At 48.9% G+C, this 11,198-nt stretch overlaps 1 protein-coding gene across 1 annotated transcript in view; it reads right to left on the bottom strand.

Annotated features, from left to right (window-relative positions):
• SHC3 (SHC (Src homology 2 domain containing) transforming protein 3) overlaps positions 1–11,198 on the bottom strand; it is a gene marked incomplete at its 5' end in the record, with an annotated part of 62,159 nt that overhangs the window by 32,702 nt on the left and 18,259 nt on the right. Inside the window, 3 exons of the mRNA XM_006753234.2 lie at positions 380–467; positions 2,190–2,340; positions 6,637–6,763. Of these exons, the coding sequence (XP_006753297.1) occupies positions 380–467; positions 2,190–2,340; positions 6,637–6,763 (366 nt within the window). The remainder of the gene's footprint in view (positions 1–379; positions 468–2,189; positions 2,341–6,636; positions 6,764–11,198) is intronic.

Here is an 11,198-nt window from a genome sequence, read left to right as displayed (position 1 = left end):
AATTATGACCCCTCCCCCACCCGGGATTCATAGATAGCTTCCAAAGCTTATCTCTTTAAAGTAGTGGTAAGAAACCTTTTTCCTGCCAAGGGCCATTTGGGTACTGATAACATCATTCAAGGGCCATACAATCTTATCAACTTAAAAGTTAGCCTGGGGGGATGAGGGCATGAAGTGGGAGGGGGGAGGGGGTAACGTGGGGATAAGGACACATATGTAATATCTTAATCAATAAAAAATATATTAAAAAACTCTAGAGAATGCAAACTAATCTATACAAACATATAAAGCAGGACGGAGGAGGGACAGGGAGGACCAGGAGGCAGCACGTGACTTTGGCGTGTTTTCATGTTGCTGCCCTCATTGCCTTGCCTCTCACCTTGCCTGGCAGGTGTTTGCTGCCAGTCTTCTCCAAATGGCTCTCCTACATGTCTTCCCTGGTAATAAGTTTGCTCTTTTCCTGAAAACTGTAAACACAAAGAGAAAAAAATTATGCTCTTCTTCTGTCCCCGTCTCCAAAAGCCACGGTCCAGTAAAAGGGACAGCAGTGGCCAGGCAGCTGCATCCCCAATCGCACACCATCTTCCCTCCATGCCTCACATTTGGCATGAAGAATTAGGAAATAAATGTGTGTGGGTGTGAGGAAGAGGCTGCATCTCAAAAAACTACACATTCCCCCCTATTTTCATTCCCTAAGTCCCCTTCCACCCAGCCCATTCCCACTCAGTGGCAGAACTACGGGCACTGCATTTCAATGTTATTTTGACACTGGTATTAGTGTCATTATTATTCACTAAGGTAGGTGACCTCAAAAACTCTCTATAGAGATACATTAACTCTACAAAACAATTGCCTTCCTAGAATGTTTATTTGGAGGTAAAATCAGGGAAATGACTAAAACAGAAAAAAAAATCACAAAATTCTCACCTATCCACTGTCTTTTCAGAGAAACCAAAGCACCCAGGCTTCTTAAAAGCCTGAGTCCTCTCCTCTCCTCATGAGGACTGCAGTGTAATGAGCTGTGTCCTGGGGGCCGGCAGGGGGGCGGGGGCGGGGGAGTGAGGGAGTAAAGGACCTAGCCTCCCAGCTCAGGAATCACAGTATAGTCTCAAGGTATTTGACTAAGACTCTGTGATGTTAAAACAAAAGCCTCCCCTATTTGTCTGCTTCGTGAAATCCAAGGGGGAGAAAGCATGTGTGTTATTCTGTCAAAGACTGAACAGAACAGCCACCTAAAAATAAAGCCGAGAAATCTAAAAGGAAATACAGTAAAACTTGATGTAATGGACTAATTTGGGTGAGAGGCTGTGCGTTAAAGAAAAAATCCGTCATATAATAAAGTAGGTTTTCTGAATGTGTATGTTTAAAAATGATAAATTAGCCCAGCCAGTGTGACTCAGTGGTTGAGTGTCTATGAACTAAGAGGTCACAGTTCAATTTCTGGGGGTCAGGGTACATGTCCAGGTTGTGGGCTCAATCCCCAGTAGGGGGCGTGCAAGAGGCAGCCAATCAATGATTCTCTCTCATCATTGTTGTTTCTCTCTCTCCCTCTCCCTTCCTCTCTGAAATCAATAAAAATATATATATTTTAAAAGTTGACAAATTAGTTTACCTGTTTTTACTTACGTAGACACATTTGTAATTAAAATTATGTATGAAAAGTTTAACTTCACAGAAAGTTTTCTGTATGTATTATAGGAAATGCATGCATTCACCAGTCACTGAAAGTAAACAAATACTTAGCACATATGGACACATGGGCCCACACACTTTAAAACTGCTGCAGAGTGACGCCGGGTGACAACAGAACCGATTACCATGTGCTATGGTGCGATTACGTGGTAATCATTAGCCAAACACTTTACCAGCGGTGACTCTTGGATGTACATATGTAGACTACGGTTGTAGATATGCAATATTCATCTATGTTGGTGAGATTATTACAGTTTTTTCCAACATATGTCCTATTTGCTGAAATTTGTTTAAAATAACAGTGAATTGATAACAAAAAATAACCTGTTAATTTAATTATAAGCAAATATTGTTTTAAAGCATGTTAAAATTAATAGGATGTTAATTTTCACATATGAGATATGGACTGGAAATGTCCATTAAATCAAAGTCTGTTAAATCGAGGTCTACTATAAGTTCAAGTAGCCAGCATCCCAAGAAAAAGATACAAAACTAACCGGGGCTGCGTCAGGGCCATGCGGCCTGGCCTTCAGGCGGGCATCCACAAAACCCCCGGCGGGAGGCGCCTTGTTTGGGATGCTGTTGTAGTACGGGTGGTCGGAGCCATCACCCTCCTCTTCGGTCCAGGGCTCGTCCAGACTCTGCATTCTGTTAAAAGAGGATTTTCCAGAGCGTTGGCCGAAGTTGAGCTTCTAGTCAAAACCATCACATCTAATGTTAATACCTGTCACCCCAGAAAAGTGAATTTAGTCACTGCCCCTTCAACCATGTAGGTCTCAGGCATATATATGAAAAGCATATCAGTGGTTTAGTCAAATTATCTCTGCCTTTTCACAGGTCTACCCTTTGAAAAATTCCAATCATATTTGAAACAAGAAAAAAAAACATTGTTTTAAAGTACATTTTAATTGGAAAGAAAAAGTTTACATGTAAAGACAACCAGTTCCTCAAAGCACAGACACACATTTTAGTAAATTATAAAATTTACCCAAAGCAAAATCAACTAAAAATTAAACATTTAATGACATTATAAAAAAATGACAGGGTAAGACCTCTGAAAATTTTCTCTTCCATGAAAGCAAAACATAACTGGTAATAAATAAATAATAAATAAATAAATAAATAAATAAATATTATATATATAATAACTATTTAAACTAGTTATATATATAATAACTATTTTAAACCCTAGAAACTAACCAGAGGCTTGCAACAACCTAGGGAGTGTTTATTTTGTTTTTTAAGCAAATAAAAAAAAGCTGTAAGAACAGCAGCTTTGGGGCATTTTAACTTGCCTTATTCCCATCGCCACAGTAGTCTTGAAAACAAACAGCTTACAATCACAGAGAAAACCAGCAGCCTGATAACCATAGGAGGGGGCAAAACAGCACTGAGTCTCTTTCAAAGCCCCATTCCCAGCGCACAATCATTATGTACACTGTCTAGTCACTCCTTGGAAGAGGTCACTCCTAAGGCTGTCTCTATTTGAGCGGGTTCAGAGCTTGCCAAGGGGGGAAATGCCTCTTACCCTGGGACTTTTGTCAAAAACAATTAGAGGCAATTGTTTAACAACATGGCACCCTGAGGCAGTATAACTTTTGGGGCAAAAAATAAGCTAATCAAAAGCTTTAAAAAAAGGCTAGAAAATAGAATGTCTGTAAGAACTTTGATAAATTTCAACATATTTCCGGGAATCTAGAAGGTCACGTGTATTCTTAGGACTCTGTTCTTATCCAAGGATGTATGCCTGCTCAGGAAAGATTCAAAAAGGCCCTAGACCAGGGGTGGGCAAACTTTTTGACTCGAGGGCTACAATGGGTTCTTAAACTGGACCGGAGGGCTGGAACAAAAGCATGGATGGAGTGTTTGTGTGAACTAATATAAATTCAAAGTAAACATACTTACATAAAAGGGTACAGTCTTATTTTTTTTTTTTTTTTTAGTTTTATTCATTTCAAACCGGCCAGATCCGGCCAGTGGGCCGTAGTTTGTCCATGGCTGCCCTAGACTCACCTCTGGCTTACCTTGAAGCTATGCACAAACAGGAAGTGAAAGTTACTTTGCCAACTGCCTAGCTGAGTGTTGAAAGGGTGCCCCCACACTCAAAGAGTTCTAGGAATTTAGGGAAATCTCTAATTATTAGTTTTCTAATAATTGAATTGAACAGAGTTGTCAGTGGCCATATCTGACAAAGAGTAGAGTTATGGATTTAGTTTAGAAAAGTTTAGAAAAGAAACAACCACTAAAAAAAGCAACAACAAATCCTGAGGAGGGGAGAAATCAGATTTGCAGAGTTAGCACATTATATTATTTAAAATCTCTAGCTTCAACAACAAACATTTTATGAGACATGCGAAGAAACACAAGGATTAAAAGCAATCGATAGAAATTGCCCCTGCAGAAACTCAGATTTTGGACAAAGGATCTTCAATAATATTCACAGCTGACTTTATTCTCAGAAACAATGAAGGCCAGAAGGCAGTGGGATGGTATATTCAAGTACTGAAGGAAAAAGACTGTCTACCAACTACTCTATGCCCAGTAAAACTATCCTTCCAAAATGAAACAAGAAATAAGACATTTCCAGATAAATAAAAACTGAAAAATTCATCACTACTAGATCTGCCCTGCAATTAATATGAAAGGAAGTACTTCAGGCTGAAATGAAAGAACACCAGATGGTAATACATATCCACATGAGGAAACAGAGGATGGTAGCACAAAATTAAATTTCTTTAAACTTTATTATATAGAAACACATATGGGACTTCATGCTTTACATTTATTCCCAGGGAAGCATGGTAGTCCAATCAACTCCGAGCACCCATTTTTATACACATTGTTTAAACAGTGTTTGACTTTTACATAACACTTCAAAAGTACAGAAAATTATAATTAATGTAAAAGACACTTACACATCCACCACTGAAACTAAACAGCGTGAACACGTTGCTGTATTTGCTTCCTTTTTTTTCAGAGGGAAAAAAATTTGTCCAACTGCCTTTGGATGAATAGATATGTGAAATTAACAGTAAAATGTTAATGAGGAAGCTAGATGATGGGCATAAAGGTGTTCACTGCACATTGTTTTTGTATATTGGTACCTTTTCTTTATGAAATGGTAGGGAGGAAATGCACTGGACCAGGTGAAAACCCACTCCACGCCCACTCCATCCTTGCATGTCCTAGAGTTGGTGTAATATTTCTGCATGTTTTTATATACATGCATTTATACATAAACTATGTATAGAACTGTTTGTGTCTTTAAATTTTTCATAAATCGTTCATATTTTTTTCACTCCATTAAAAAATTCTGCCATTTTTTCTGATAATACACATATGCCAAAGTATTCTTTGTAATGACTATATCCCATTAAATATAGAATCTGAAAGTTTGTTCATTCGTCCCCTGCAAGGCCATCTGCCCTGGGGCACTGTCACTTTCTCACTCTAACTCTCCTTACACATGCAGCTTGCCTGAGCTTGTGAGAGCTTCTGGCAACAGGGAAAGTGGGGCCTTCACAGGCACCTCCAAAAGGAACGTCTTAGAGAAATGGTCCAGTGGGTGAGAGAAAAAAATTAAAAGTCTCTTTCGAAAAAGGTGAAAGCTTCATAGAGATGACAAAAATCTTCAAAAGAATGAAGGCAAAGGGACACCACCTCCATGACTAAGTCCCAAATGTGGCTGCAGGAGTTGGAAACGGCATGCAAAGTAGACTTTGGAGAAACAAAGCAAAGTTTTACTGGCAGTGAACACACCACGGTGATAGATAGGCCTTCAGTATGAAAGGTCGGTAAGGACAGCCTACCGAGTGACCACTATGCCCTGGGTTACCTTTTTTATGCTGCATGGAATATCCTTATGTCCTAAAGGTATTCAATGGTCAATCCTGACCATCCTATATAATAAAAAGCTAATATGCAAATCGACCAATCAGCAGAATGACCAGTTGCTATGATGCGCATTGAGCACCAGGGGGCAGAGACTCAATGCAGGAGGTACCCCCTGGTGGTCAGTGTGCTCACACAGGGGGAGTGCCACTCAGGCAAAAGCCAGGCTGACAGCTGGCTAGCGCAGTGGTGGTGGCGGAAGCTTCTCCCACCTCTGTGGTAGCACTAAGGATGTCCAACTGATGGCTAAGTCACACTCTCTGTGGGGAGCGAGTATAAGCCATCAGTCGGACGTCCCCCGAGGGCTCCCTGACTGTGAAAGGGCACAGGCCGGGATGAAGGGAACCCCCCGTCCACCTCCAGTGCACGAATATTGTGCACTGGGCCTCTAGTTTTTTATAATAAATTAAATCTCTCACAATTCCTGTTCACATTTACTATTATATTTAACACTTAAAATAGTAATACTGCCAAGGCACTATTCTTATTTTACAGAGAAATACATATCCACATGAAGAGACCCAGACTGGGTAAAGAACTTGACCAGGGCCACATTGAGTTTCCGAGCTGCAAAGGCCAATACAGCCGACTGACACTGGTCATTCCAGGCCCGGGGCCTCACCGAGAGCATCTGGGCAGGAGGCTGCTGGACCATGATGCCACGGACAGTGGACATGCAGAACCTGAGGGTGCACCTGGAGGAGGTGGCATGTGGAAACATCACATGGTTGCACAAGAAGCAGAGCAAAACCTTATTACAATGCTTTTTTGTAACCTTGGCTACTATCACTATAGTTTCCAGAAAAAAATGTTTTTCTAAACCTTCAGAGCATCGCTCGTGTGTCCGCTTCCATCTGCCAGCTTCCTCCGCGCCACACCCCACGCCCTGAACCCCGCACCCCGCACCCCAGGTGTCTTGGAGCCCAGGAAGCCCTGCCTCACGGAGAGCGCACCTCAGGGAGCCGGCGTGGTTTTCTCCTGTGAGAGTTTTGTTTTTAGGGAGGAAAGGTGCTACATTGCAGCAAGGCCACTGCAGAGAGCAGCACTACTCACCGGTCATGGAGGGAAGGGACCTTGGAAGGACAGCGCAAATACTGCTTGAACCGGAGCTCAAAGGCTTGTCCGATGGCGCCGATGACGTCCTGGGCCAGCCCGTCGCAGCACTCCAGGATGTGGCAAGCTGTGGGAGCAGCGCGCAGGCCCGTTAGAGGCACACGGAGCACCAGTCCCTGCGCAGCAGCCCTCCTGAGGGTGGACCGTCAGCCCCAGTGAGGAAAGGGGGTCAGGGGGTGCGTGTCCCGGGGCTCCACCTGCAGCTGAACCCCAGGGCCACCATCGGATGCATTCCTCAACAACCTGTTCTCGCTAAAATGAAAAATCAATCCCTTGTGACAGGAGTCCGCCATCCCTCCAGGACACACTGTCCTGTGATCTGGCTGCGGCACATCCACATGGAACCTTCAGAGAAAGGAGGGTCGCCTGGGGAAAGGCAAGAGGAGGCCCCGCCTCTGCTCTACGAGGTAGTGACTGCCCGTGGCATCCCACCGAGCGCCAGCCTCTCCCGTTCCCAGACACGCCATGCGGTCCCGGCTGATGGGACAGGGCTCTCCCTGGAGGAGACAGGCGAGTCCCACTTCACCTTTTTGTGGGCTGCAGCTCGCATGTAAGTGCATTTACGGAGGCTCGTCCTGGAGCACGGCAGGCGCCCAGCGGGGAGGAGGCATTCCCTCAGGGTGCTGTCAGCGACAGAGCCCCCGCCCGCGCTCCGGCCGCAGGAGGAGTGGGAAACAGGCAGGAGGGGCAGGGACCACACTGCCTTGAAATCGGGTGACCTGCAGCGCGATGCTGCCTTCTCTGCACAGAGCCAGTGGCGCTCCCCTGGGTGGCAGCTGCCAGGCCGCCCCCGGCTGGAGGGGCACAGTCCTGAGGACTCGGGGAGCTCTACCAGGAGGAAAGAGGATGTCCTGCGCTGTGGCCGCCATGCAGTCCTCGGCCAACTAGGCCTGACAAGGGATGGTCCCAGGAGACCATGTCCCAGCTGTATTTTTGTTATTGACCATTGAGATTAGCTTTTAAGTATCAGCCCACGTGGGCACAAGCAGCGCCTGTGACACAGCTGTTAGGGTGCCGGTTACCGGCTGGCTGACAGGAACGTCCATGTCTTTCCAGCTGAAGGGAAGGAGGAGCCGAGGCTGGTGAGGGAAAGACAGCTGGTCCCCCCACACCCCAATTTCCAGCCCCACACCCCACCCCCAGCATCGGCAGCAGCCACCGGAGTGGCTGGCCGTCCTTTGGAAAACCAGAATACAGACCGGAAGGGGACCATGTGACCCTCTGGGGTAAGAAAGTCAAAGTCAAGGGCCCAGCAGGTGCCAAGGCCCTGAGGCAGGTGCTGCCTTGCTGTTCAAGGAAGAGCCAGCAGTGTGAGGAGCTGGAGGCGGGCGGGAGTGGTGGGGAATGAGACAGGTGAGAGCAGGACTGAGCTTGCTCGGCCCTGTGCACGGTGATGAGACTAGCACCATGTGGAGGGAGGAAAGGCAGACCTGTGACTTGTTGGTGTGTGGGGCTGTGAGACTTCTGCGTGCAGAGTGCACAGGCGCCGGCTCTCAGCCAGAGCCCAGCGGGACGGGCGTTCAGAGTGTCCGGCACAGGATGTCGAAAGCCCAGGGCCTGGCCTGTTTGTACAGTCACTGTTGGCAACAGCCAAGTGGGGAGCAGCCTAAATGTCCACTCACAGGAAACCCACCTCCTCCCAGCTTATAAAGCAGCAAACACACCATCGCTCCCCCTCTCCCACCCCGCCACCCCATGCAGGTGAGGTTTTGTCTACGCAGGAGTGGGAGTTAGAGCAGGTGCTGTGTTGTTTGCCCCAGTGACATGAGAGCATTTAGGCCTTTCCCGGGAAGTCACCTCCTGGGCCCTACCACTGCCCAAGGCCAGAGCAGCCCGAACTCTGTTGAAACAATCCTGTGCTGTGAGAGAAGCCGGCAGTGGGCAGGCGTGGCCACTGGAGGCAGCATTCCCACGCGGGTTTCCTGCCCAGGCCGTTCACCAAGGTTCCCATACAACTCGATGGCGTGGTCAGAGGTCTTTCGCCTTCCACCAGGTTAACTATAGAAGCATGGATTCTTGAAACCAGGTTCTCACTGTAAATAACTTCTAGCTAAACCCAAAGACATGCAAAAATGCATAGGCAGGAATCATGGAAACTCTGACCCAACTCTGAGGGATTTTGACAGAAGGCTTTCTGGGACCCAGGTGTGTCTTGACACCTGCCCGCCTTGAGGAGCTGTGCCTGCAGCCACGGGACCACGCCGGCACATCCGCTGGGGAGTGAGCTATCTAAGAGCCCAGACAAGACATTTACTATTTACTCCCAGAATGTCTTGCTAATCTGACTCCGAATGGCAGAGGCCATTCTTGCTGCATTAACCTTGCTGCCTGGCCTGGGGGATGGGTGGGGGGTGGGGGGCGGAGAACAGCAGCTCCTCACTAGAAGTGGGTAACTGGGATGGACACATGAGCTGAGGCAAAGCGTGCTCCGAGATCACGTTCATGGCGAAACTGTGAGCCCCTCCCTGCACCGAGGCTGGGCCTGCTGTGGGGACAAAGCCCTGGTGCAGGGAAGGCTGCAAATTCCCGCGGAGGGTGGGTCTGGCCCCTCCCTGGACCGGAGCTGTGGTTGCTGACAGTACACGTGGCCGGACTGGGGCTGTGCCTGGCCTTTCGGAGGCCTGGAAGCTTCCCCTTTGGTGTCTCAGAGCCGAGAGCTGACAGGTGAGAAGTCCTGTGCCCTGATAACCCCTCGGGCTCCCTGGGGAGGGAAAGGCTCAGACACCTTGGCCGTCTGGTCATCCCTATAAGGTGTCAGGCGTGGAAGCGAAGTAAACTTGGACCCTCTGGACCAGGCCAGCCACCAGCCAAAGTCCACCCTGTGCCCCCACTAACGCCACATGGAGCAGGAGGGTCGGCCAGCTGAGCTCTGTGGGATCTTGACACTTAATCTTAAGTGACAGGTGATAGGTAATTGGCAGGAAGGAGTGCATGTCCCCCACCAAGTATCTCAGAGGGCCCCGTGCCAGGGTGCCCAGCACTGCCGTGCGCAGGACCAGTATCTGCCTCACTGGCACTGCACGCTCCCCCTGGGGGAGCCGGGCACAGCACCCACAGGATGTGGAGTGGAATCTGATTTCCATGACTGTGAAAAGGCCCTGTGGGCGAAGGCACTCCTGGGCGTGGCTCTGAAAGGAGACAGCAGCCTGCACACTTCCATGGCCCCAAGTCCGACTGCACTGGGCCCAGCCCCTCCCTCTGGAGCCTGGTTCCTGCGTGGGACCTCCTGGAGGGCTGTGAAAAGGCTCCCTGGTGGGCCAGCTCTCCGAGGCCTGAGCCCTGAGTTGCCAAAGCTCCCCTACGTGACTCTAAAGTGTAGCTCACTGAGAGCCACTGACCGAGGGGTCCCTGAGGACGTCAGAAGCGCATAGGACTGATCAAAGTTGACTTCAACAACTATTAACCCCGGGCGGAAACGGAATTCTGTGCCGGGGAGGTGCAGTCTGCCCCTCCCACTCCCGACCTCGTGGGACTTCGGGGTGGTTGAAGGGTTGGCCTCTGTCATAGGTTAGTGTCCTCAGTGAGAGATGTGCCCTTCGTCGGAAACAGGGCTGCTGCAGACTGATTAGCTAGGGCGAGGTCAGCTGGACGGGTGGGTCTGACCCAGCACATCTAGTCCCTGTAAGGTGGCCCCAGGAAGCCAGAGGCACATTCAGGCTCCGGCCACGCGAGGGCTGAGGGCCTGGGGAGGCACCCGTGTGCCCAGGGGGCAGGCACACGCCTGGAAGCTGGAAGAGGCAGGAAGGACGCTGCCCTGCAGCCTCCAGGTCGACAGCTGACCTGAGTTCCACCCCCGGAGCTGGGAGACAGGGGTCCTGTGCTGTGAGGTTCCTGGCTTGTGGCATTTGTACAGCAGCCCCAGCAAATCGAGAACACGGCCTCCACCCGGGAGGAGGAGCTGGCGTTGAGCTGCCCTAGCCTGCCCTCTCAGGCAGTCACGTGCATGTTATGTAAGGCCCTTGGCATCTCTCCTCAGACCCGTTACGTAAGGGCTGCTTCAGTTCAGACGTGGTCAGCCTCAGCATGTTAGCAAGGGGTGCTGGGGATAGTCCTCAACTCACCCAGACCCTCTTGTCCCTGAAATCTTTGTCCTTATCCTGGCTCTGGTTTAGGAGTGACAATGTGGTGATTAGAGCACGTTATCTGCATTAGAACGCCTCATCTATGAACCCCCAGACACCCCAATGCCAGCTTCTAGGGGAGCCCCAACATACCTGGAGAAGAATTACAGCCAACACTCTGTAAGATCGCACCTTCATTCCCAAGACAGAAAAGGCCGCCCCACCAATTGCTTTCCAGCCCAGGGCTGGGCAAGTCTCCAATGGAAAGCGCCCTCACTCACTTACAAGGCACCGCAAACGTCCCGCCAGTCTGCGTGGTCATTTGCAAGGTGCAGTGATGCATCAATCACCCGGCCTTTCCCCTGCACACGCCTCATTAGGGGCCACAGAACATGCGGGAAGGAAACGCAGCCCCGGGGCTCCATAGCCCTGAGGGCTGCT

This window comes from Myotis davidii, unplaced genomic scaffold (assembly GCF_000327345.1).
Source record: "Myotis davidii unplaced genomic scaffold, ASM32734v1 scaffold750, whole genome shotgun sequence".
In the NCBI taxonomy this organism is placed as follows: Eukaryota; Metazoa; Chordata; class Mammalia; order Chiroptera; family Vespertilionidae; genus Myotis; species Myotis davidii.
This window is presented reverse-complemented; position numbering and strand designations above follow the sequence as displayed.